Source organism: Moschus berezovskii, chromosome 2 (genome assembly GCF_049115385.1).
Source record: "Moschus berezovskii isolate FMDL1 chromosome 2, NW_MosBer_1.0, whole genome shotgun sequence".
Classification (NCBI taxonomy): Eukaryota; Metazoa; Chordata; class Mammalia; order Artiodactyla; family Moschidae; genus Moschus; species Moschus berezovskii.
The window spans coordinates 130,218,887-130,246,548 of record NC_142461.1 but is presented as its reverse complement, the minus strand read 5'-3'; the positions used below and the strand labels follow the sequence as shown (position 1 = coordinate 130,246,548).

The window sequence follows — 27,662 nt, the reverse complement described above, 5'->3', positions numbered from 1 at the left end:
CCCCGCCTGTGAGGAACCAGCAGAAGGAATGCGAGAGATTAGACAGCGATGTCTTCGACCGCCAGCGTTGGGTATTAGCAACACTCCGCGGTCAAGATAGTTGCTTCTGGAAGGAGCGGAGGCGGGTGTGATCTCGCAAAGAGACACCTCAGCGCAAGGCACGCCGGGATACCGGGGAGCCCAAACAACGTCCCCACGCAACCGACGGGCACGCGGTTGTCATGGAGACCGGCTGACGACTCCGACAGCCTGGCTGAACTGCTGCCTTCGCCCCAATCCGGGCAAGATGCTTCGCGCGGGCTGTAAAGCCTCTGAGAGGCGCAGACACTTGATCGACCGCCTCAGCTGGCAACAAGACCAAGCGCTGAGCAGCAGCATCTACCTCCTTCGAGAGATGGGCCCCACCGCCTTTCTGCTGAGAGAGGAGGAACCGGAAAACAGGGATTTCCGAGTAACTACCGCCCCCAACTCGCCTCCGCTTGCAGCCGGGCGGACCCGCCCAGTCCCCCCAGACCCACCTTGCATGTAGCTGCTCGCTGCCGAACCTCACCCGCTAGACTTTAAAGACGTGCGCATTGCCGAGCAAAATAGTGTTTGTTAGAAAAGTTCCGTTATTGGAGGTTAAGGCTCCAAATCGTATCCAGCTCTTCCAAGATGATGGCCCTTGATCTTCGGGCTTGAAAACACAACAGGTTTTATTTGAGTGTATGGTTTGCTTTTACGTAAATTCTCGGATCTATTAGCAGTCTCTAGCCCTGTAACGCAGACGAAATGAAAATCGTCCACTCTGTTTACAAACCGTATATATTTGCTGGATAAATAAAATTGGGCTTTCTTTACTTTTTTGTCTCTCGGAAGCTATACGAGACACTTTTAAAGTGTGGCTTAAATGGCGATTCTTTGAAAAGGTCTTAATGAATAAAAATTCTTTTTAATATTGCTGGAAACTACAGATATTTAATTTTCACATATCCTGCTCTCATCAGTCAAAAATCACCCACCGCCCTACCTCCCAGAAGTTGACCTGGAATCTTTTAATTTACTGTTATTAAATTTATTTTAATTTATTATTTTATTTTAAATTAATTTAAATTTATTTTAATAATAAATTTAATTATTGAGTTAATGTCATGCATTTTAAGTACTGAGTACAGATTACTAACCTATGCTTATCTCAGACGTCCTTTTCCCACTTTACAACACTTAGGGCATTTAATAAATAGTTTAAGCCAGTATAGACTTAGTAAGTAAAATTAAATACACTCACTAATTGAAATATATGCACCAAACAAAAACCCGGGAAGTACTCCATTACTAAAAGTCTTCAGCGACATTGCAAAGTAGAATTTCCTTTCAGTTAAAATTTTATAGATTTTTCTTTCAAGCTATTAAAATTAGATTTCTTTTCACTTGCCTAAACATAGGACTCTTAAAAACAATCTTAGCTGGCAATACAATTTGTTGAGCAAGGCGAAGAATATGGAAGTGGAAAATTAGACTAGTGTCAAGAATTAAGATGTCCCAAGTAGACTGTATTTAGCCTTTTGGAGTCACCTAAACTATGAGCTGAAATCTCTGTTAATCCAGTTATTAACTTAATTTTACTCTATAATCTAAAAATTGACTTGAGGGTGTTTTTCTTTTTTAAGTATGCATTTTTCTTTTGAAGGTTTCTTTAGGAAATCCTCATGTTTGTAGTTGTTCCACATTTTTGAAAGGAGGGGAACTTTGTAAGCACATATGCTGGTAAGTGATGTTGTAATGAAAATCTTCCACAAAGAAATCTTGGTTTATTACATATTTTGCCTTTTTCATGGTTTGAGTTCGTAAAATTAAAGAAATTTGGTGTTGAGAAAATATAAATGTAAAATGATCATAGCTTGTCAATATAGTCAATATAGTTTGGGGTATTTTATTTCAACCCAAAAATTAAGTAAGATTTAAATTGAGAAAATACTACCACTTCTACATGTTTGTAATGTTATTGTTTTTAATAAGAAAAAAATCAATGTTTAGATTTTTATTATGTTCAGTTCAGTTCAGTTCAGTCGCTCAGTCGTGTCCGACTCTCCCCATGAATCACAGCACGCCAGGGCTCCCTGTCCATCACCAACTCCCGGAGTACACTCAAACTCATGTCCACAGAGTCGTACAAAGGTGAAATCTAACAATAAAACAATCTCCTTGACTGACGGCAGTGATGATAATTACATAGCTCATTATGATTTTTAAAAACGTTATTACATCCTTTTCAGTAAGCATTTGACTATGAATTTTCAAAACTGACGTAGGACTCTACTTTATTTATGTCAAATCTAGAATTTTTCCTGTAGAGTCAGAATCTGTTTGTAGGGTATTCCAGAAATGAAAAACAAAAAAAAATTCCCTCCATCCATGGACCTTTCAAAGCTTGCAATTTGGTTTTATTATTTTACATAAAATAAGTGTTTTCCATTTTTATTTTATGCCAGTTTTCTTAGGGCAAGGGTGTTCTGTTCTGATTTTTATGTAACATTTTTTGCAGTATATTAACCATAAATTTAGTGGAAATATAATCCAAGTATTTAATATACTAATGTATATTTAATATATTTAAGTAAGAATTTAAAATATGCTTCCCACTTTATTAAGAGTCATATTCCATTTTAGTTGATAATATTTGAAAGTATTTTTTGTCATACGTTAAAGTGATATGTATAGGAAAACAGGAATTATCTAGAAAATTCCTCCGTTTCCAGGAGTAGGAAGCTTCTGTGTTAGTCGCTCAGTTGTATCTGATTTGTGACTCCATGCACTGTAGCCCACCAGGCTCCTCTGTCCATGAGATTCTCCAGTCAAGAATACTGGAGTGGGTAGCCATTTCCTACTCCATGATAAAGGACAGAAATGGTATGGACCTAATAGAAGCAGAAGATATTAAGAAGAGGTGGCAAGAATACACAGAAGAACTGTACAAAAAAGATCTTCATGACCAAGATAATCACGATGGTGTTATCACTGACCTAGAGCCAGACATCTTGGAATGTGAAGTCAAGTGGGCCTTAGGAAGCATCACTACGATCAAAGCTAGTGGAGGTGATGGAATTCCAGTTGAGCTATTTCAAATCCTGAAAGATGATGCTGTGAAAGTGCTGCACTCAATATGCCAGCAAATTTGGAAAACTCAGCAGTGGCCACAGGACTGGAAAAGGTCCGTCTTCATTCCAATCCCAAAGAAAGGGAATGCCAAAGAATGTTCAAACTACTGCACAATTGCACTCATCTCACACACTAGTAAAGTCATGCTCAAAATACTCCAAGCCAGGCTTCAGCAATATGTGAACCGTGAACTTCCAGATGTTCAAGCAGGTTTTAGAAAAGGCAGAGGCACCAGAGATCAAATTGCCAACATCCACTGGATCATAGAGAAAGCAAGAGAGTTCCAGAAAAACATCTATTTCTGCTTCATTGACTATGCCAAAGCCTTTGACTGTGTGGATCACAATAAACTGTGGAAAATTCTTCAAGAGATGGGAATACCAGACCACCTGACCTGCCTCTTGAGAAACCTGTATGCAGGTCAGGAAGCAACAGTTAGAACTGGACATGGAACAACAGACTGGTTCCAAATAGGAAAAGGAGTACATCAGGGTTGTATATTGTCACCCTGCTTATTTAACTTATATGCAGAGTACATCATGAGGAACTCTGGGCTGGAAGAAGCACAAGTTGGAATTAAGATTGCTGGGAGAAATATCAATAACCTCAGATATGCAGATGAGACCACCCTTATGGCAGAAAGTGAAGAGGAACTAAAAAGCCTCTTGATGAAAGTGAAAGAGGAGAGTGAAAAAGCTGGCTTAAAGCTCAACATTCAGAAAACAAAGATCATGGCATCTGGTCCCATCACTTCATGGGAAATAGATGGGGAAACAGTGGAAACAGTGTCAGATATTATTTTCTGGGGCTCCATAATCACTGCAGATGCTGATTGCAGCCATGAAATTAAAAGACGCTACTCCTTGGAAGGAAAGTTATGACCAACCTAGATAGTACATTAAAAAGCAGAGACATTACTTTGCCAACCAAGATCTGTCTAGTCAAGGCTATGGTTTTTCCAGTGGTCATGCATGGATGTGAGAGCTGGACTGTGAAGAAAGCTGATTGCCGAAGAATGGATGCTTTTGAACCATGGTGCTGGAGAAGACTCTTGAGAGTCCCTTGGACTGCAAGGAGATCCAGCGAGTCCATTCTAAAGGAGATCAGTCCTGGGAGTTCATTGGAAGGACTGATGCTAAAACTGAAACTCCAATACTTTGGCCACCTCATGCGAAGTGTTGACTCACTGGGAAAGACTCTGATGCTGGGAGGGATTGGGGGCGGGAGGAGAAGGGGACGACAGAGAATGAGATGGCTGAATGGCATCACCGACTCGATGGACACGAGTTTGAGTGAACTCTGGGAGTTGGTGATAGACAGGGAGGCCTGGCGTGCTGTGACTCATGGGGTCGCAAAGAGTCGGACATGACTGAGTGACTGAACTGAACCTTTCTTTGTTAACTACTCTATGTCATAAAGAGATATATGGACTCTCTCTGACAAATCTCTTTATTGCAAATGCCTTTTGTTTCCATGGATCATATGTTTTTCACATACTTATTTTAAAACATAAATTTAATGTCTTGTAACAGAAAATGATGAGAATTTTAGATTTATACCTAATGTGTTCAGCAATGTAAATTCTGTAATGCCATTCCTATTCTAAAATTAATAATACATTTTGAGGTTATGTCAAAAATAAATGTTTCATTTTGGTTTTCTACTTTTGGATATTAGGGTCCTGTTGAAAAAATTCAGGCTCCCAAGGAATCATGAATGTAAGTTGTGTTTGTTTGTGTGTTTTTACTAATTTAAAGTTAACAAATTAAAAAATTTTTTATTTAGACAGATTGTAAATTTAGGCAGTTATTTTTCTAGGTGATCTGGCAGCTGTCTGTAATGAAGTTTATTACATTTAAGACAATTGGAACATTTTTCTATATCTATATAACAAAAATGTAACTTTATGTGACATTTCAAATTAAAAAGCACTTAATAATAAATGAGATGAAGTAATTGCCAGATTTTCAGTAGACTTTCCTTACGTATTCTAAGCAAGGATTCACAGCAGATTCTATATCTAATTTTATTTTAATTGTGAGAAAAATAACAAATTGTTCAGATCTCAGAAATAGTTGACATGATACATAATTTCTTTTAAAAATATTTACTGACAAGTTCTTTTGCAAAAATATGTTTTTTTAGAGTAAAATAATTCTAATGACAGTAAACTCAGTAAATTGAGTTTAAAGTCAGGCATATGAAAATTTTTATAATTCTCAACTTAAAAATAAATTCTAGAGTCCTCAAAAATAAAAGAGAAAGAAAAATAATTCAATTACAGGTTAATTAGATTTGTACATTTTATAATAAAGATGCTGTCATTATCAAAGTGTTTCCTGCAAAGATTTATTTAACCTATACTAGATTCATCCAAGAACTACAAAGACATTTTAAAATTTATTAATAAATGTCTATAATATTCATAAAAATTAAAGTAATAGTTTTTTTTCCAATTCAGGGTATAGATTCTATTTAGGCAAGTTCATTACCCTCAAACTATTTTATAAGTACAATAACAGTAGACATTTATAAGTTCTAATAGACAATAAATTAATATTAGTGTTTCACAGGCATTTTTCCTTTATATTCTTCTCTCCACATACACATTCCCTGGTGGCTCAGCAGTAAAAGAAACTGCGAGCAATTTAGGAGACCACCTGCCAAGCAGGAGACATAGATTTGATCCATGGGCCCGGAAATTGCATTTCCTGGAGAAGGCAAGGGCAACCTACTCCAGTATTCTTGGTTGGAAATCCCATGGACAGAGGAGCCTGGCGAACTACAGTCCATGGAGCCGCAAAAGAGTTGGACACAACTTAGCAACCAAACCACCGCCACCACATAGTTTCTTAGAAATGTCTCACATTGCCTGACCCCCTTGTTGGCTCTGTAACAGTGATTTCTGCATCTTACCAGGAGACCCGTGTTTTCCCTGCCTTCTGAGCAGCGCAGTTTTGGGGGTCCCACGGGCATTCTGAGTACTAAATTCCCCCATACGTGCCCCCCTGTTGTATCCCCCAACCCACATATTGACTTTCCCTTTTCTGTAGTCTCAAAGCTAGACGCTTTGGCATCCTTGGTTTTTCATTCCTCATCCTCTTCTCTTGTACAAATCCTGTTCGTGTTACATCGTCCCTGCTTCTCAACTCTGCTGTCACCTCTCTCTCCTCATTCTCACTTTCGGTCAGACTTCATCAACCTTTAGTACTATTCTCAGTAGACTCATTGTTTCCAGCACCTGCACTTTGTCGCTGGCTCCTTCACATTGTAGACAAAAGGTTCTTTCTGAAATGTCGCTTACTCTTCACTTCATCCTCTCCCAGTCATTCATACACAATGATTAGACTGTATGAGTTCTTGCATATTGTTTTCTTCTCTATTTCTCTGTTCTAGCTACTTGAAGTTAAATGTTCACATCCTCTACACTATTTTCCATATCATGTCACAAGCTTCTTCTGTACTACACTGCCCATTAGAAATATAATGTGAAGCACATGTATAATTTTCTAGTAACCATATTATAAAAAGTAAAAAGAAATAGGAAAATTAATCTTAATAATATATTTTATTTTAACCCAATACATAAAAATATCATGTCAGCATGTAGTCAATATAAAAATTATGAGATAGTGTGATGTTTTTCCCTTTGTCTTCAAAATCTAACGTGTGTATCTTTTACATGTACAGTACATCTCAACTGTGACACTGTATTTTCATTAGAAATGCTTAATCTGCAGTTAGACATCATAAAATATTCAGTTGAAAAATAGATTCAGATAACACATAAATTATGATAAACATACTTCTAAATTTCAAAAAACTATAGATTATTAGTCTTCCATTTAAATTTAAATAAAACAACATTTAAAATTTTTCAGTCACGCTATCCACATTTCAAGTGCTCAGTAACCAGTAACTATTGTATTGGACAGTACAACTCTACCCAATTATATTCAACAAATATTTATTGTACTGCATTTTAGTTGAGAGCTCTGATAGGTTATTTTTTAATAAATTGAATCATATGAATTGACAATATATTTTCATCTATGAAAATAGTAATTTCATATGGATAAATTTAATATTTTGTATCATATTATCCTTTGTGTTCTTGAAGGCAGAAATCATGTCTTATTCTTTTTATTAAGTATCCCTGTAGTAGGAAAGTTTATAAATGCTTAAATTTGATCCTATATAAGAATTTTGAAAAATTATATTTCCTACTGAAAATATTTTATATAATATTTAAAAGATGTTTTAGTTACTCACATTGAGAAAATCCTTTGTGTACAAATATTCAAAGAAAGTTTGTTTCAATAATGTTGAAATTTATCATTTAAATGAAAGCTAGAACAAACACACATGAAGATTAAAGTAATCCAAAGAAAGCTATAAACAGCTATTCATTAGTATTATATAAAGTATATAAATGTAGAGAAGAAGGTTACTAATAATGAAGCAGAAACATTTTGAACATCATTCATAGATTCTTTTCTAAAACAAATCTGGAAACAATTATTTGTACCCTAGTGTTGTATACCAGAAACCTGAGACTTGCTTTTATTTTTGAAGACCTACAAAGATGGTTGGAGAAGGAAATGGCCACCCACTCCAATATCTTTGCCTAAAAAATCCCATGGACAGAGGAGCCTGGTTGGTAACATAGAGTTGGACATGACTTGTGGACTGAGCACAAAGATGGTTACATAGGAATTTTATATCAGTTTTTGAACACTGAATATTTTCCCATCACCCCACAAATATTTCCCAGCAAAACCTAGCTTTATTGCCTGATGAGTTTTTTCTAAATACAATGCCTAGTAGATCCCATCTATTCCTTTTTTCAGTTAAATATTTATGGATAAAATAAAAACCACACTTAACAAAAAATTTTTTAACTCCAACCACAAAGATATAATAAATATTTATTTTCCCTTTTCTTTTTTGACTTTGTATTTATACAGAGAATAAATGTAAATGTGGGAATTCTACGTTCTGCTTTTATCACACACTGTTACTTTATAAACACTTTCAATGCTATATAGTCTCTCTAAGTTGTCAGTGAATGCTAAATGAATTATGATATACTCAGAGTATTATATGTCATAATTTAACACTCTACTGTTGTTTGGCATTTAATTTATTCTAAATACCTGTTATATTCTTTTTTATCATGACTCATTTTTATTGATTTTTTTATTAATTTTTATTGGAGTATAGTGTTTCCTGTTATGTTCCTTGTATATGAAACATTTTCTTCTCTCAGTTATTTCTTTAGCCTAAAGTCTCATTAATTGGATCTTGGAGTAAAAGTACTATTGTTTTTATTTAGATATAATTGACATAAAACATTATATAAATTTCAGGTGTACAACAATGATTCACTGTATATGTATATTGCAAATTTCAGGTGTACAACAATGATTCACTGTATATGTATATTGCAAAATGATCACAAAACCACACAATTATAACTTTTTTCTTGTGATGAAAATTTTTAAGATTTTTCTCTTAGCAACTTTCAAATATGCAACACAGTACTATTAACTGTAGTCACCATGCTGTGCATTATGTTCCCATGACTAATGTATTTTATGAATGGAAGTTTGCACATTTTGACCACCTTCAGTCATTTCTCTTACCTCCCAGCCACCCCCCTACACACCTTCAGGCAACCATCAATCTGTTCTCCATATCTGTGAGTTTGAGGGTTTTTTCCCTTTTTAAGTATTAATATTTTATGTCTGTCACCCGAAAGTTTTGCTTAATAGCAATACTTTTGCTGATTTATGATTTCAGCAGTATATCAGTTTTCTGCTAGTTTTGCTTTTTGGATTCATGTTTTAGTCATATTTAACATATTACATATATTTAACAGCATATTTTAAGTCTCCAAAGTAAATAAAGGTACATGGAAATTTTGGAAAAACTGAGATATTTCTATAATACTAGGAAAAAAGGCTAAGTCACACAAAGTAGGAAAAGATACAAAGTTCATAGTAATCTATTCATTCCCAGTAAATTAAGAAAATTGTTTTCATTATTTCATACATCTGACATACCTTTAGAATCTAAAATGCCCTGAAATAATATAGGGCAAATGAAACATAGCCCTTTATTCATTTATTACCTTTATTTAGGTTTTATTCTATATCTGTGACTCGTTTTGATTTTAACCCACTTTTCTTTGATGTTAATGAAATTGAACATCTATTGATTTATTTGTACTACATGTGTAAATTGAACTTTGGTTATTTATTTATTGGAGTAAAACAAGCTCTTCCTAAATATAGGGTTTGCCCCTATTTGCAAATGTTTTCCTAATGACATAATTCTTTTTTATATGGTTTTATTAAGTTTTGTTATATATATGTGGGTTTTTGTGTGTTACTAAATCTTACTACTTTTATTTTTGTGTATATTGTTTTGATACTTTAAAAGTTGTCCTTCCATAGTGTTTTAGAGATTTTTTTTCTGCTAACGTTTTCATTTAATTTTTATTTTTCCTTATGGCATCCATGTGTAGTTGTATTGGTATAAATTGGAGATTGGTATTTTTTTAATTAGTCTAATTTTCTCCATATTTCTACCTAGTTATCTCAGTAACAGCTAATAAATAGTGCTTCTTTTCAACCTTGTTTCATAATTTTTATTCTTTAGTGAGTTTTGTATATACTTTACTGTATTTATACTAGATTGTGATATCTGATAAGGTTAACTGTCTTACTCTTCTTTATTAAAGAGGATTCTTTCATAGTCTCTTACATTAATTTTTCCAAATTAATTTCAGAAGAGTTTGTTTCTTCCTTTTATTCTCTGATTCATGTTATACCACAGAGAATATTTTGTAGCCAGCTTGTCTTACGAAATTTTATGATTCAATATTTCTGCTACTGGGGAAAAATCTTTTGTTCTTCATTTTCCTCCTCATTTTTTTAGGGAGCAGATGTTCTGTCTCTGTGACAAATAGCCCTCATCCTCCAAAGTAATGGTTAATTAAAGTATAATACCCTCCCATATTCCACCTGCCACCCCACCTTAGACAAGGAACAGAGATCTCTATAGTCAAATGTAACTGTGATGTTTTCAGTATTTTTAGTTTGTAAGTGGTAAGTTTTTTAGGGGAAAATGAAGCTTTTCATTATCTTGCAAGTGATTTTTAATCTATATGTATTAAAGAATGTATAAAATGACTAGAGCTCAGGGGGCCAATAACAGCTGGCATTTTAATTATGGCATTTTAAGGAGAGAGGAAGAGAAAAGAACATGGGAATGGGCCAGAGAAAAAAGGAATCTAGGATGCGTAGATAATATAGCTCCTCATAGGTGGTCCTGAGGGATACTAACCAAATCTGTGAAGGACATGGCTACCGAGATGCTCTTGTAGGGGCGTAAAACTGAGAAAGAAAAACAGGCCCAGTGGAGCCTTGCTCTCTCATTATCTGTTTACTGATTTACTCATCTAACAAATATTAATTACACTGACTACTCAAACATCTCTTCCCCTTTCTGAATTTGCACCCATTTCTTTTAATACTCTGTATGTTGATTAAGTATTTGTTTTTGAATAAGAGATAAAAATATAAGAGATGATCACAGCACCAATCCAAGGATAAACACTGTCATATAATTAATCTGAAATGTTTATAAGGTATTGGTGGTGCCAACTCTTTACAGTAACAAGAAAATAAGCGATAACTTCCATTCTTTTTGTAAATAACTCTTTTCTGACCTTTTGGCTCTGAAAGGAATACAAAAAATAGTAAATGTCAGTGTAATAATTCAGCCAAGTCTGTCTTTCTGATATTTGGAATAAAAAATGCTAATTTTCAGCCTAAGTTGTTTCTGTATCTCCAGTTTGCCATCAAATTTTAATATTTTGGAATTTATCACTAGCTGCTTTGCAGTTAGGTCTTGTGGAAAGAGAAATCAATGATTTGCTTCAGGGAATACATCAAGTTCAAACTCCCCAACGAGAAATGAACAATGAAAATGCACAGATTGAAGAAGATGGTTACATTAAACAGAAGGAGATCAGTTCAGATGATATCTGCTCTATTTGTCAAGAAGTACTTTTGGAGAAAAAGCTTCCTGTCACCTTTTGCAGGTGACATGAGTTTTCCTTAGATTCCTCAAACTTATGAAAAAATTCTAATTTAATGTGTCTATAATATATTGTTATGAAACAGGTTGATAGAAAAATAGTATATATTTAAGCAATCATATTTAATTGGCCTTCTATTTCCTAAAATATATGTTTTAAAGAGGTCCTGTTCTTACTGTAAATATTTCTGGCTACATTTAAAAGGTGAAAATTTAAAAATAAATTCTACTTTATTTCCCTTTTCCTTTAAGTTATTGAAGTAGATAATTTTCATGTTTTTGTTTTATACACATGAACAAATGCCATGGCTTATAATGCAGGAGATGTGAGATGCAGGTTTGATTCCTGGGACACAAAGATCCCCTGGAGGAACACGTAGCCACCCACTCCAGTCTTCTTGCCTGGAGAATCCCATGGACAGAGGACCCTGGTGGGCTGCAGTCCATGGGGTCGCAAAGATTCAGACACTACTGAAATGGCTTAGCCATGAACAAATGCCATTGCTTAGAGTGGTTACAAAGAGTTTTCTGAAAGTAATGATTATTTTACTTTAAAATGATAAAAAAAAAATTCTCTTCAGCTTTTCTAAATTTTATCTTTAAACCTAAATAATTCAAAATTCCACTTATACATAAATGTTTATTAAGAGTTTTGTACTCCACTATTCTTAAAGGCACTATAAAGTTGGACTTGGAAAATTTGAGCAACCACTTGGTATTTAACTTTTTAACTCTTTTTTCCTTGGTTATTTAGCAAAATTTTCATCCACATTGTATTTTTTCACATAGCTGCTTCCTTTGCATATTTTGAAATTATTAACTATTTCCCAAAATATTATTTCTCTCAGCAGATATTAACTGGGTACTATTCAGTTCATGGATGGAGGAGCCTGGTAGGCTGCAGTCCATGGGGTCGCTAGGAGTCAGACATGACTGAGCGACTTCACTTTCACTTTCACACATTGGAGAAGGAAATGGCAACCCACTCCAGTGTTCTTGCCTGGAGAATCCCAGGGACTGGGGAGCCTGGTGGGCTTCTGTGTATGGGGTCACACAGAGTCGGACACGACTGAAGTGACTTAGCAGCAGCAGCAGCAGCATTCAGTTCAGTTCAGTTCAGTTCAGTCGTTCAGTTGTGTCCGGCTCTTTGTGACCCCATGAATCACAGCACGCCAGGCCTCCCTGTCCATCACCAACTCCCAGAGTTCACTCAAACTCATGTCCATCGAGTCAGTGATGCCATCCGGCCATCTCATTCTCTGTCGTCCCCTTCTCCCGCCCCTAATCCTTCCCAGCATCAGAGTATTTTCCAGTGAGTCAACTCGTCGCATGAGGTGGCCAAAGTATTTATGTTAGTGTAATTTCTAGAAAAATAAGGTGACACCTCTGCTCTCAGTAACATTTTTTATTTAAAAATAATAATTATAATTTTCCTCTTTGCTAAGACTGTATTCATTCTCAATTTAAAAATGAAAAACATTATGATGCAAAATCTTTTACTGCCAATTTCATTGAAATGGGGAACATTTTGTCTGGAATTCTGATATTTAAATATGGTAGATTAGACTAGACTAGATAGATAAGATAGTGTTTATGTGTGTGTGTGCTCACTTCCTCAGTTGTGTCCAGTTCCTCTTCAGACTCTTCGGACTATAGCTCGCCAGACTCCTCTGTCCATGGGATTTTTCAGGCAAGAATGATGCAGTGGGTTGCTATTTCCTCCTCCAAGGGATCTTACATACCCAGAGATCAAACCCGTGTCTCATGTCTCCTGAATTGCAGGTGGATTTTTACCACTGAGCCATCAGGGAAGCCTTGTTTATGTCTGTAATCAAGCTATAAATGATCAGTTCCGAATCTATTTTTATGGTAAATAAAAATGGTAGCACAGAAAACTCAAACTTTGCTGCATACAAATGGTAAACATGGATTTTATTTCTAACAGGTTTGGCTGTGGCAATAGTGTTCATATAAAATGTATGAAGATCTTAGCTAATTATCAGGATGTGACATTGAACTCTCCCATGTTGAAATGTCCTCTGTGTAGGAAAGACTTTGGACCATTAAATCTTATTTTAGAGGAATTCAAAAACTCTAACAAACTTGTGACTGCAGCTGAGAAAGAACGATTAGACAAGCATCTTGGAATTCCTTGTAATAACTGTCAACAATTTCCACTTGAGGGGAAGTGTTACAAGTAAGTATCAGTAAAATTATAAGCTTGTATTTTTTTTTTAATTTAGAAAACTTTGAACATTAGAGTACTAGTCATTTAAACTTCTTTGCCTCTTTTATTTTGTTTTTGTTTTGTTTTTTTCTTTGGGGGGTTGGGTTTTGTTTTTTTGTGTTTTGTTTGTTTGGGGGGTTGGATTTTGTTTGTTGTTTGGGGGGATTGGGTTTTTTTGTTTGGGGGGTTGGGTTTTGTTTTGTTGTGTTTTTGTTTGGCTTGTTTGTTTGTTTGGGGGATTGGGTTTTGTTTTGTTTTTGTGTTTGCCCTATATAGGATTAGGCTGCTTATTTAGGATTTTTGGACTAGTGATCTGTGTCAGCCCTGTACCTCAGGAGTTTCAGTTGTTTTATTTCCTTTACTCACACAGAGTATTAACTTTGCATTCTGGTCTAGATTGTGAGTCGGAACTAGCATTCTTTCTTGGAAGCTCTGAACACAGGATTTATAATTTGGCTTAAATCAGTTTGCAAACTCAGAGCCCTGCTAGAGAGACCTCTCATCCCATGTAATTTTCTTTGAACCACCTATGAAGTCATTGCCAAAATCTTCTAGGACTGAGCCAGAGGGATATTGACTAGATCAACTAAAGTTAACTTTTAAAAGTTAACTGCATGTGAAGAAGAAAATATCTTGTTTCAACCTTTGTTAAAAATTTTCTAAAATGCAGTCAGTCTTCCTGGAATTACATTATGATGAGTCCAAAACCCTCTCATAAATCTATAGACCTGTTTTTATCACCCCAACAGTGAATGATACCTCCCTCTTGGAACTGTTCTAATACTTTGTTTTCTCAATGTGTCACATGAAAACAAATCTGTCAGAGTACTGTTCTCAAAAGTCTTATTGGAAAACAGTTAGCCTGAGAAAGCTCCAAAGGAGCCTTTTCACTTGAGGAAGAAGGGCAGAATTTTTATAAGGTTTAGCAGGAAGTGTTCGGACAGTTTCTGGAATGTTTGTTAAAGAAAATTCTAAAAAATGGAAAGACTTGATATTTGGCACTAGCAGTCATTGTTTTGGCAATCTGAATTTTTTCAGGAGGGGTGAATAAGAAAAATAAGGGACTAAGATAACACATGGAAAAGTAAATTGGGAGAAATAGCTCGAGTGGGGAATAAGGACAGGCGAACGTCACAGTGTAAAATTTTCAGTCTTTATAGTGATGTGTTCCTCAAATGGTTAATGTGTGAGTGGCTTTGGTAAATCATCTTGTTTTTGTTAATGACAGTGTTCTTCTCTGTCCCTCTGACTGCATTTTCTGTCCGCATGGGTGATTCTCCCTCCTGCCCCTCAATCCAGGCATCCTCCACTGCTCTGCTCCCTGCCTGCATTCCACACTCTCAGAATAACTTCTATATGCATTTGGTTTGCAGTTATTCACATCCATATCAATTTTATTTTACAAATTAAAGAATGCACTATTCCACTCCCTCAAATACTAAGATTTCGGCCTTTAGCCTGAAAGAACTAGTTCCAGTAGTTGAGTAATGGTTTGAATAAGAGGCAAGATAAACTAGAAAGCTTTTCAGTTCTTTCTTCATTAAAGTTCATAATCTAGCTATTAATACTTATTATCTTTTAATTTCAAAAATATCATATATATATCAATACAGAGATGCTTAACTTTTTCTAGCCCAGCATAATCTGATGTATTGAATGAATTACACTATTGCTCAGATGTTATTAAGAATCTTTCTTGTGTATATAAATAATACTAATGAATAAATTAATACTTTCTGTTTCTAAGATGTCTGAAGGATATATTTTCCTAAATTTCTCTTGGAAATAATCTTCTCATTCTTTAATAACTTGAGTAAGAAAATAGTATTATTATATTGCTTGAAATGTTATTTTTTGGTGAATATTGCTGCAAGTAAATTAGAATTCTCTGCTTGTGCCAAAATTTTATGTAAGTAACATATGTTTAGATTGAATTTGGCAGGAAATGAAAATTTTTATCATATCAATAGTTTTTATTGCAAATTTTTTTATACATATAGGTTTTTCCATTTTGTGAGGGAAGAGAGGGAATATAGTACAATTCTGTTTTCAAGAACCTTTCTACTAAGTATAACTCTAGCATTCATGAAATCTTAGGAAAACACTGGGTAATCAAATGATAGAATATCTAATAGGCTGTTGGACCTAAGGAACTTAGAGAAAAAGATAGATTCAGGATAAGGTATTCCAGGAAGACATCATGGTGGGGGTATGTGGTAGGCAAAATAATACCCTCCCCAATATATCCACATCTTCATGCCCAGAACCTGTATGTTAGATTCATGTTGTAGGAGAATTAGGGTTTGGTGAAATTCAGACTGCTAATCATCTGACCTTGAAACAAAGAGATGATCCTGCACTGCCTGGGCTCAGTGTATAATCACAAGAGTTCTTAAAAGTGGAAGAGGGTGGCAAAGAAGACAATCAAAAGGGATACGTGACTATGGAAGGAAGGTACAGAGAGATACTGCATTGCTTGCTTTGAGGAGAAAAGGTACCCAAAGTAAGCTAAGGAAGATGGGCAGCCTCTAGAAGAAAGGACAGAAAAGCAGATCTCCCCTATAGCCTCCAAAAAGGAATGCAATTTTTGTGGACTCCTTGATTTGAAACCCATTGAGACCCATGTCCAACTTCCAGCCTACAAAATTGTAAGATAATAAAGTGTTGTTTAAGCTGCTAAATTTGTAATTTGTTATAGTAGCAACGGGAAAGTAATACAGGTGAGACTTAAAATGGGCCTTGTCATTATCTGCATAGTTCCCAGGAAATCTTGACCAGAATTTTTCACCAAAAGCCATCAAAATAACTGGATTATTTTTTTTCTTGTATGTTTTGGTGTTTTGCATTTTTAGGTGTACCAAATGTATAGAATATCACTTATGCCAGGATTGTTTTGATAGCTGCTGCCATCTTTCTCACTCATTTATATTTCGTGAGGTACAGTATCCTTCTTGAATTTCATATAGCATTTGTTCCATTGTAAATCTAAGTAAAATCTAAGAATAGATAACACTCTGGAATAGAGCTGACTGTGTCTGAATAAAAACCAAAGACCATGATTTTTTGGATAACATTTTTATAAGGTTTTCCAGGCAATTGGTTCTTACATCAGTAATTTATAAAATTCAACACAATAACAAATATGTGATGATATCATATATAAATCTTAAGGACAGAAATTAATGGCCATCAAGCTTGAAAATTCATTTTGAAAAAAGATCTCAACACACCAAGTGACTTATTACTAACGATTTATGGTTTTAAAATTTCTTACATCACTTGAATTTAACAAGTAAATAAGTGTCTCCTGGTGCTGAACTTACTACACAAGATAAAACATCCACAATTACCATTATTGATTAATAAGTTAAAATTTTACCTTTAAAAGTAATAATAGAGTAGCTGTGAAGCTATATGAGTGACTAATAATTTTCAATTTCTTTAATGTGTTAAAAAGCTATATTTTAAAATGATAAGTCTTTACATTATTATTTTACTGATATGCATCCTACTGATTTTAATGCACAAGGTAAAAGTTTCCACAAATTACCAAGTAACATTCACTTTTTACATATTACAGAAGAGAAATCAAAAATGGAGATTGCTGGGGAAAAGGGCAGATAAAACTGCAAAATATTTCGATATTAAAAATGAGATAGAGGAAAAGATGCCACATTTTCAAGAAAAGCAAGAGTAAGATTCTCAGTGAAATTTCTATTTGGGGAAATATTTAAATAATTTTTCAGTTTGGATAAATTTTACTCATTTCTTTTTTCAATAAATATGTATTGATCAAATACAATTATGTACTGGATGATATAATGTTCAAGTGAAGAGCAAAGCTCTGGAGTCAGAATGCTTAAATCCAGTTCTAGTACAGCTACACCTTGGCTATGCAACTTTTGGGCTAGTTATTTCACTTCTCCCTGCAACATTTTTCTTTATCTTTAAAATGGAGACAGTTATAAAACCAGTCTTATAGAAATTTTGTGCATGTGAAATTAATACACACAGTAAATATTCAAATAATGCTGTCTACTATTATATTTGCCTTGATTCATGGACCTAACATTCCAGGTTCCTATGCAATACTGCTCTTTACAGCACCGGATCTTGCTTCTATCACTGGTCACATCCACAACTGGGTATTGGTTTTGCTTTTGCTCCATCCCTTTATTCCTTCTATAGTTATTTCTCCACTGAGCTCCAGTAGCATACTGGGCACCTACTGACCTGGGGAATTCCTCATTCAGTATCCTATCATTTTGCCCTTTGTTACTGTTCATGGGGTTCTCAAGGCAAGTATACTGAAGTGGTTTGCCATTCCCTTCTCCAGTGGACCACATTCGGCTGTGGTCCATGTGATCAGATTGGCTAGTTTCCTGTGATTATGATATCAGTCTGTCCGCCCTCTGGTGCCCCCTAGCAATACCTACCGTCTTATTTGGGTTTCTCTTACCTGGAATGTTAGGTCCATGAATCAAGGAAAATTGGAAGTGGTCAAACAGGAGATGGCAAGAGTGAACGTTGACATTCTAGGAATCAGTGAATTAAAATGGACTGGAATGGGTGAATTTAACTCAGACGACCATTATATCTACTACTGTGGGCAGGAATCCCTTAGAAGAAATGGAGTAGCCATCATGGTCAACAAAAGAGTCCGAAATGCAGTACTTGGATGCAATCTTAAAAATGACAGGATGATTTCTGTTCGTTTCCAAGGCAAACCATTCAATATTACAGTAATCCAGGCCTATGCCCCAACCAGTAATGCTGAAGAAGCCGAAGTTAATCAGTTCTATGAAGACCTACAAGACCTTTTAGAACTAACACCCAAAAAAGATGTCCTTTTCATTATAGGGGACTGGAATGCAAAAGTAGGAAGTCAAGAAATACCTGGAGTAACTGGCAAATTTGGCCTTGGAGCACGGAATGAAGCAGGGCAAAGGCTAATAGAGTTTTGTCAAGAGAATGCACTGGTCATAGCAAACACCCTCTTCCAACAACACAAGAGAAGACTCTACACATGGACATCACCAGATGGTCAACACCGAAATCAGATTGATTGTATTCTTTGCAACCAAAGATGGAGAAGCTGTATACAGTTAGCGAAAACAAGACCAGGAGCTGACTGTGGCTCAGATCATGAACTCCTTATTGCGAAGTTCAGAATTAAATTGAAGAAAGTAGGGAAAACCACTAGACCATTCAGATATGACCTCAATCAAATCCCTTATGATTATACAGTGGAAGTGAGAAATAGATTTAAGGGACTAGATCTGATTGATAGAGTGCCTGATGAACTCTGGACGGAGGTTCGTGACACTGTACAGGAGACAGGGACCAAGACCATCCCCATGGAAAAGAAATGCAAAAGAGCGAAATGGCTGTCTGAGGAGGCCTTACAAATAGCTGTGAAAAGAAGAGAGGCGAAAAGCAAAGGAGAAAAGGAAAGATATAAGCATCTGAATGCAGAGTTCCAAAGAATAGCAAGGAGAGATAAGAAAGACTTCCTCAGTGATCAATGCAAAGAAATAGAGGAAAACAACAGAATAGGAAAAACAAGAGAGCTCTTCAAGAAAACTAGAGATTCCAAGGGAACATTTCATGCAAAGATGGGCTCGATAAAGGACAGAAATGGTATGGACCTAACAGAAGCAGAAGATATTAAGAAGAGGTGGCAGGAATACACAGAAGAACTGTACAAAAAAGATCTTCAGGACCAAGATAGTCACGATAACATGATCACTGACCTAGAGCCAGACATCTTGGAATGTGAAGTCAAGTGGGCCTTAGAAAGCATCACCACGAACAAAGCTAGTGGAGGTGATGGAATTCCAGTTGAGCTATTTCAAGTCTTGAAAGATGATGCTGTGAAAGTGCTGCACTCAATATGCCAGCAAATTTGGAAAACTCAGCAGTGGCCACAGGACTGGAAGAGGTCAGTCTTCATTCCAATCCCAAAGAAAGGCAATGCCAAAGAATGCTCAAACTACCGCACAATTGCACTCATCTCACACGCTAGTAAAGTCATGCTCAAAATTCTCCAAGCCAGGCTTCAGCAGTATGTGAACCGTGAACTCCCAGATGTTCAAGCAGGTTTTAGAAAAGGCAGAGGCACCAGAGATCAAATTGCCAACATCCGCTGGATCATGGAGAAAGCAAGAGAGTTTCAGAAAAACATCTATTTCTGCTTTATTGACTATGCCAAAGCCTTTGACTGTGTCGATCACAATAAACTGTGGAACATTCTGAAAGAGATGGGAATCCCAGACCACCTGACCTGCCTCTTGAGAAACCTGTATGCAGGTCAGGAAGCAACTGTTAGAACTGGACATGGAACAACAGACTGGTTCCAAATAGGAAAAGGTGTACGTCAAGGTTGTATATTGTCACCTTGCTTATTTAACTTCTATGCAGAGTACATCATGAGGAACGCTGGGCTGGAAGAAGCACAAGCTGGAATCAAGATTGCCGGGAGAAATATCAATAACCTCAGATATGCAGATGACACTACCCTTATGGCAGAAAGTGAAGAGGAACTCAAAAGCCTCTTGATGAAAGTGAAAGAGGAGAGTGAAAAGGTTGGCTTGAAGCTCAACATTCAGAAAACAAAGATCATGGCATCTGGTCCCATCACTTCATGGGAAATAGATGGAAAAACAGTGGAAACAGTGTCAGACTTTGTTTTTTTGGGCTCCAAAATCACTGCAGATGCTGATTGCAGCCATGAAATTAAAAGACGCTTGCTCCTTGGAAGGAAAGTTATGACCAACCTTGATAGTATATTAAAAAGCAGAGACATTACTTTGCCAACCAAGGTCCGTCTAGTCAAGGCAATGGTTTTTCCCGTGGTCATGTATGGATGTGAGAGTTGGACTGTGAAGAAGGCTGACCGCCGAAGAATCGATGCTTTTGAACTGTGGTGTTGGAGAAGATTCTTGAGAGTCCCTTATACTGCAAGGAGATCCAACCAGTCCATTCTAGAGGAGATCAATCCTGGATGTTCATTGGAGGGACTGATGCTAAAGCTGAAACTGCAATACTTTGGCCACCTCATGCGACGAGTTGACTCACTGGAAAAGACTCTGATGCTGGAAAGGTTGGGGGCGGGAGGAGAAGGGGACGATGGAGAATGAGATGGCTGGATGGCCTCACCGACTCTGTGGACATGAGTTTGAGTGTACTCCGGGAGTTGGTGATGGACAGGGAGGCCTGGCGTGCTGTGATTCATGGGGTCGTGGAGAGTCGGACACGACTGAGCGACTGAACTGAACTATTATTAATATTAATTCTACCAAAGATTATATTAGGGATTTAGTAGTTATAGTAGTTTCCTTAGTAAAGATCATCAAAATAAATATAAAATTAAAACTGATAGGAGTTAATATAAAGAAAAAATACAGTTAGCTATGAGATTTGCTTTGAAGTAATCAGCCACTGGAACTTCCCAGGTGGCTCAGTGGTAGAGAACTCTCCTGTCAATACAGGAGATGTGGCTTCAATCCCTGGGTCTCAAAGATCCCCTGGAGAAGGAAATGGCAACCCACTCCAGTGTTCTTGCTGGGAAATCCAATGAACAGAGGAGCGTGGCCGGCTACAGTCTATGGGGTTGCAAAGTCATCCTTAGCAAGTCTTTCTTTTCTCATTGCCCCTCTACTCCACCCCCATGGAAGAGTGTTGAAGGGATTGGTTGTATTTAAAAACTCTGACTCAGCCTCTTTACTAGAGGACAGTTTTTGTCATACTTCTTATTAATGAAAGAAAATTAAACCTACTGTATATACTTACTATATTAGGTACACTATAAAACATTAACAAAGTTCATTTTAAAAGAATGGGATAAAATTGAAATAATTTTTAAAAGACATTTTCAATGAATTAACCAAACAAAAATTGTGCTTGTTCACTATATATGTAATATATATATATATATATTTAAAATTTTATTCTATGTATATATATTTCTATCCTACATATATATATATAGTATATCTGTATCTAGATAGACAGATGATTGATAGATTTCTGTCCAACCCAATAGATATCTAGCCCATGCCCTGTGGGTGTTCCACACACTTCAGAGACCATAGCTCTTGTGGACCATAAAATGCTTTGTAGGTGTGAAGTGAGCCTATACAAAACTCTCCATCTCCATTTTCCTTGGCCCTGGCTGGGTATCACACCTCAACCTATTAGAATGACAAATTGTATAACTAATGGTTTAAGAGATATTGTGGAGGTAGGCAAGAGAACATTAGGGATAGAAGGACATTCTAGGCAGAGAAAATGGAATAAATAAAAGAGTTGCAAGATAAAAAACTGATTCAGTTCAGTTCAGTTCAGTTCAGTCGCTCAGTCGTGTCCGACTCTCCGCAACCCCATGAATCACAGCACGCCAGGCCTCCCTGTCCATCACCAACTCCCGGAGTTCACTCAAACTCATGTCCACAGAGTCGGTGATGCCATCCAGCCATCTCATTCTCCGTCGTCCCCTTCTCCTCCTGCCCCCAACCTTTCCCAGCATCAGAGTCTTTTCCAGTGAGTCAACTTGCCGCATGAGGTGGCCAAAGTATTGCAGTTTCAGCTTTAGCATCAGTCCCTCCAATGAACATCCAAAAAACTGATTAACAACCTGAAATAATAGAAACACAGATTTTTTTTTTAGTTGATAATTAAGTGACCTTGGTAAAGGCAATTTTTGTTGTTTATCTGCAGAGTTAAAGAGAAGTGTATCTATAGAGTAATGAAAAGTATAAAGTTTTCTAAGAATATATTTTAACTTTATTCTGAATAACCTTTGAATAACAAGAATGCATCTAACCTTTAAACCAAGCTTTTGTTTTTAAATATTTATCTGTTTATCAGCTGCTAGTGGCATCAAATTTACATTGCATAATCTAAGTTATGTTTGTTGGTACTTTTGGTACAAAAATGGGGTTGGTATCTTTACATTTACATGGTCTAACAGTACTGAAGTAGTAAGCATATGACCCATGTGAAATGTTTCTTCATAGATTATGACCTACCAATTTATCATAGTAGCCCGGAATATTTAATATGGCCTACCATCCACCTTTCTTCCTACCAGATGACAAAGTGAATTGGGTTGTATTTCTCTAAACACCAGCCTTTGTGTTAGCTCAGCTCATATATATGAAAGTATATAGTTTTCATCAAAATTCAGTTCTGGTTTCATTGATGTGAAAATGCTCAACTCAAAAAATTTCAAGTTAGTATTTTTGTTTGAAATGACTAAATTTTGTTCTTTATGAAGTTGATGTTGAAGTTGGATCCATCTTGTTCAAGATCAAGACAATAGATGTTTAAACTTTATAATGCGTGAGACTTATTGTGTTCAGTTCTAAAAAGTATTGGGTTCATTTGCATGATTTATATGGAGGTTAGTACCTGTACTATTGATTGCTTCCTGATCTATAATCATATATGACCATTCATATCTCTTTGCTTATTCTCACTTAGTCAAATTTATACACCAAAACACGTGGTAAAGTCACTGCCTCTGTTTATGATCACAAAGAATAGTAAGCTGCTTGCTCCAGGATACCAGTGTCGACTTTGTTTGAAGGCATTCCGTCGTGGTCAACATACGAGACTGCTACCGTGTACTCACAAGGTAGAAGTCACAGCATTGTAGTTTGACTTTCCCTGTAGGGCCAGTTTTCACAAATGGAATGGCAATTTAAGCCTCTCCTTTTACTGTTTTAGTTGGATTATGAGCAGAGATGTTCGGATTTAACAGTGTGTGTAAAAAGCTAGAGCAGAGACTATTGAGAAGGTGGCTCTGCCCCCCAAGGATGGATTCCTATTAACTAGGATTCGTTTTTGTATATACTACTGCTGCTGCTACTAGTGCTGCTGCTGTTAAGTCGCTTCAGTCGTGTCCGACTCTGTGCGACCCCATAGACGGCAGCCGACCAGGCTCCCCCATCCCTGGGATTCTCCAGGCAAGAACACCGGAATGGGTTGCCATTTCCTTCTCCAATGTATGAAAGTGAATAGTGAAAGTGAAGTCGCTCAGTCATGTCTGACTCTTAGCGACCCCATGGACTGCAGCCTACCAGGCTCCTCCATCCATGGGATTTAAAATGACACTTCAGGTTAAATACTTTTGTCTACTTTGGTTACTGATAAAAAGAAAAAGCTTATAGAATATACTATCTTATGATTCTTCAGATGAAAAAGAAATACTTAATTCGACATAGTTTACTATTATTTCAAATGGACTCACTGGAATCGAAGTCTTGTTACTGAATCACTACGTGGTGGTAACTAGGTTTTTTCTGAGATAAAGTTGTTTTAATAAATAAACTTTTATGATTTATGATATTATGTCTTACTATCATCATATAAGTTTTCAACACAAGTTGGCTATGAGATTTTTATTATTTAATAATACTTATTCATTAGAAAGTAACAGTGAAATGGTATCCATAGTGGGCTTTTCATTTTAATGTGGAAAATACCAATCAGTCTATAACCAACCATATTTTTAAGACAACTTCTTCAAAATATTTCCATAAAACATGATAAATTGTATTACCTTCCAATTTTATGAAAGTTTTAAAAGTAACACGGTAATGATATGGGAAAATTTATATGAATACTATACGTTATAAATAAGATATTGTATCTCTCATTAGCATAAATTTTTTTTAAGTTTCATAGGAAATGTATTGACAGTTGGTTACTCCACAAGTGCAATTCCTGCCCTATTGATGGACAAGTTATATATAACCCTTTAATCTGGAAAGACAGGGCAGTGAATGGACATGTACATCATTCTGTTTCAAACACAGACATCACTCATCTGCCAAAACAGGAAGAACTGGAACTTTTTATTCCTGGTACTGGATTAGTCTTAAAACAAAACAAACCTGAAATTTTACCTACCTTACCTCAACGTAATTCTGAAAAATTGAATATACCTCAGAGTCCAAATGATGCTTATCAGAATATAGCAATAGACAATCTATATTCTATCAAACTAGATGATTCAAATTCAAGAAAATCAATCTATGAATGGAAAATTAACCAACATTTTCCCAGCTATCTCCAAGATTTACCCACTGGATCCTTTGGAAAAACATCATCTCAAATATTTTTTCCTTCTATTGATCATAAGAATATAATACATCCAACTGAAATGAAAAACCCATGTATAAATAAAAAACACCACACTAGTCAAAGCCAGAAGATGAACAAAAGTTGTAAAGGAACTAACCACAATTCAAAGAAGATTCTTGGTAATAAAGTAAGAGAGGACAACATGAAATCAAATACTTTGCTTCCAGATTTAAGTCTTATTGTCAACTGGGGTACAACAAAACTTAGTTTGTCTAAGAGGTATAATAATTGTATGGGGAAAATTAGACCAAAATGTAGTCATTTATCCAGAAGGCCTATATCTCACCCTTTAAATACAAAAAGTCCTGAGCTGTCTTTAATATTGGAAGGTGTTCATTTATAAAAATTAATTTCTTAAAATCAGAAAATATTTGAATACCAAATGTAAAATTTTTGTAGAACATAATAAATGAAATATACTCTTGACAAATATATATAAAATTCTCTGCTATTATTTTGCCTACTTGTCTATGAATAATGACCTATATATATATACAAAATTCTCTGTTTTTATTTTGCCTGTTGTCTATAAATAACAACCTAAGGAAATGACCTCATTTCTTATAAGACTTAAAGCATTGATAAGTATACTTCAGGGTCTTATGAATTATTAATAATTTTTTGAAATTTTATATATGACTTTACATTGATTATTTTTAATTAAGGAAATAGATTTTCCTTACACTGAGTTAGTGTTTTCAAACATTTCATTTGATGACATGTAACATACAGGTATTCTTTCCAGTTATTTTTTACATTTTCTGGACTAATGATCACCACAACCCTATAGGAAAATCCAGATGGTGGTTTTCTTTATTTATTTTTAATTGAAGGATAATTGCTTTATAATATTGCGTTGGTTTCTGCCAAACATCAACATGAATCAGCATTAGGTATATATGAGTCAGCCTCCCTCTTGAACCTCCCTCCCACTTCCCAATCCATCCCACCCCTCTGTTGTCACAGAGCCCCAGGCTGAGTTCCCAGAGTCATACTGCAAATTCCCCCTGGCTATCTATTTTACAGATGGTAATGTATGTTTCCATGCTACTCTCTTTGCTCATCCCACCCTCTCCTCCCCACCCTGAGTCCATAAGTCTGTTCTCTATGTCTGCCCTAAAAATTGGTTCATCAGTACCGTCTTTCTCAGTTCAGTTCTGTTCAGTCACTCAGTCATGTCTGACTCTTTGCAACCCCATGGACTCCAGCATGTCAGGCCTCCCTGTTCATCAGAAACTCCGAGTCTGCTTAAACTCATATCCATCGAGTCGGTGTGCCATCCAACCATCTCATTCTCTGTTGTCCCCTTCTCCTCCTGCCTTCAGTCTTTCCCAGCATGAGGGTCTTTTTTAGTGAGTCAGTTCTTCACATCAGGTGGTCAAAGTATTGGAGTTTCAGCTTCAGCATCAGTCCTTCCAATGAATATTCAGGATTGATTTATTTTAGGACTGACTGGTTTGATCTCCTTGAAGCCCAAGAGACTCTCAAGAGCCTTCTCCACACCACAGTTCATTCTACATTCCATATATATGCATTAGTACACAATGTTTGTTTTCCTACTTCTGACTTCACTTTGTATAATAGGCCAGGTATAATTATTCATCCACCTCATTAACACTGACTCAAATGCATTTCTTTTGTGGCTGAGTACGATGAACAGTATGAAAAGGCAAAAAAATAGGACACTGAAAGAAGAATGCCCCCAGGTCAGTAGGTGCCCAATATGCTACTAGAGATCAGTGGAGAAATAACTCCAGAAAGAATGAAGGGATGGAGCCAAAGCAAAAACAACACCCAGTTGTGGATGTAACTGGTGATAGAAGCAAGGTCTGATGTTGTAAAAAGCTATATTGCATAGGAACCTGGAATGTTAGGTCCATGAATCAAAGCAAAGTGGAAGTGGTCAAACGAGATGGCAAGAGTGAATGTCAACATTTTAGGAATCAGCAAAATAAAATGGACTGGAATGGGTGAATTTAACTCAGATGACCATTATACCTACTACTGTGGGCAGGAATCCCTTAGAAGAAATGGAGTAGCCATTATAGTCAACAAAAGAGTCCTAAATGCAGTACTCGGATGCAGTCTCAAAAACGATAGAATGATCTCTGTTCGTTTCCAAGGCAAACCATTCAATATCACAGCAATCCAAGTCTATGCCACGACCAGTAATGCTGAAGAAGCTGAAGTTGAAAGGTTCTATGAAGACCTACAAGACCTTTTAGAACTAACACTCCAAAAAGATGTCTTTTTCATGATAGGGGACTGGAATGCAAAAGTAGGAAGTCAAGAAACTCCTGGGGTAACAGGCAAATTTGGCCTTGGAGTACGGAATGAAGCAGGGCAAAGGCTGCAAAACATTCCAGTTTTGCCAAGAGAACACACTGGTCATGGCAAACACCCTCTTCCAACAACACAAGAGAAGACTCTAGACATGGACATCACCAGATGACCAACACCGAAATCAGATTGATTATATTCTTTGCAGCCAAAGATGGAGAAGCTCTACACAGTCAGCAAAACAAGACCAGGAACTGTCTGTGGCTCAGATCATGAACTCTTTATTGCCAAATTTACACTTAAATTGAAGAAAGTTAGGGAAACCAAAAGACCATTCTGGAATGACCTAAATCAAATCCCTTACAGTTACACAGTGGAAGTGAGAAATAGATTTAAGGGACTAGATCTGATAGACAGTGCCTAATGAACTAATGAGCTACTCCAGTACTATTGCCTAGAAAATCCCATGGATGGAGGAGCCTGGTAGGCTGCAGTCCATGGGGTCGCTAAGGGTCAGACACGACTGAGCGACTTCACTTTCACTTTTCACTTTCACACATTGGAGAAGGAAATGGCAACCCACTCCAGTGTTCTTGCCTGGAGAATCCCAGGGATGGGGGAGCCTGGTGGGCTTCCGTCTATGGGGTCACACAGAGTCGGACACGACTGAAGTGACTTAGCAGCAGTAGCAGCAGCAATGAACTATGGACGGAGGTTCATGACATTGTAAAGAAGACAGGGATCAAGACCATCCCCAAGGAAA

General features: G+C 36.4%; 1 protein-coding gene across 1 annotated transcript; it reads left to right on the top strand.

Moving 5' to 3' along the window:
* The first annotated feature begins 245 nt into the window (after positions 1-245).
* Positions 246-24,962, top strand: ZSWIM2 (zinc finger SWIM-type containing 2). The gene is made up of 9 exons (XM_055398101.2): positions 246-451; positions 1,670-1,746; positions 4,816-4,856; positions 11,038-11,248; positions 13,190-13,441; positions 16,324-16,408; positions 17,052-17,164; positions 22,955-23,108; positions 24,153-24,962. The coding sequence occupies exons 1-9, from the start codon at positions 287-289 to the stop codon at positions 24,960-24,962; spliced, it is 1,908 nt and encodes a 635-aa protein (XP_055254076.2). The 5' UTR covers positions 246-286.
* Positions 24,963-27,662: the final 2,700 nt, after the last annotated feature.

Coding starts and splice junctions, on each gene's coding strand:
- ZSWIM2 (XM_055398101.2), top strand. CDS start 287: ATGCTTCGCGCGGGCTGTAAAGCCTCTGAGAGGCGCAGACACTTGATC. Junction 13,442..16,323: donor CTTGAGGGGAAGTGTTACAA/GTAAGTATCAGT, acceptor TTGCATTTTTAG/GTGTACCAAATGTATAGAAT. Junction 23,109..24,152: donor TGCTACCGTGTACTCACAAG/GTAGAAGTCACA, acceptor ATTTTTTTTAAG/TTTCATAGGAAATGTATTGA.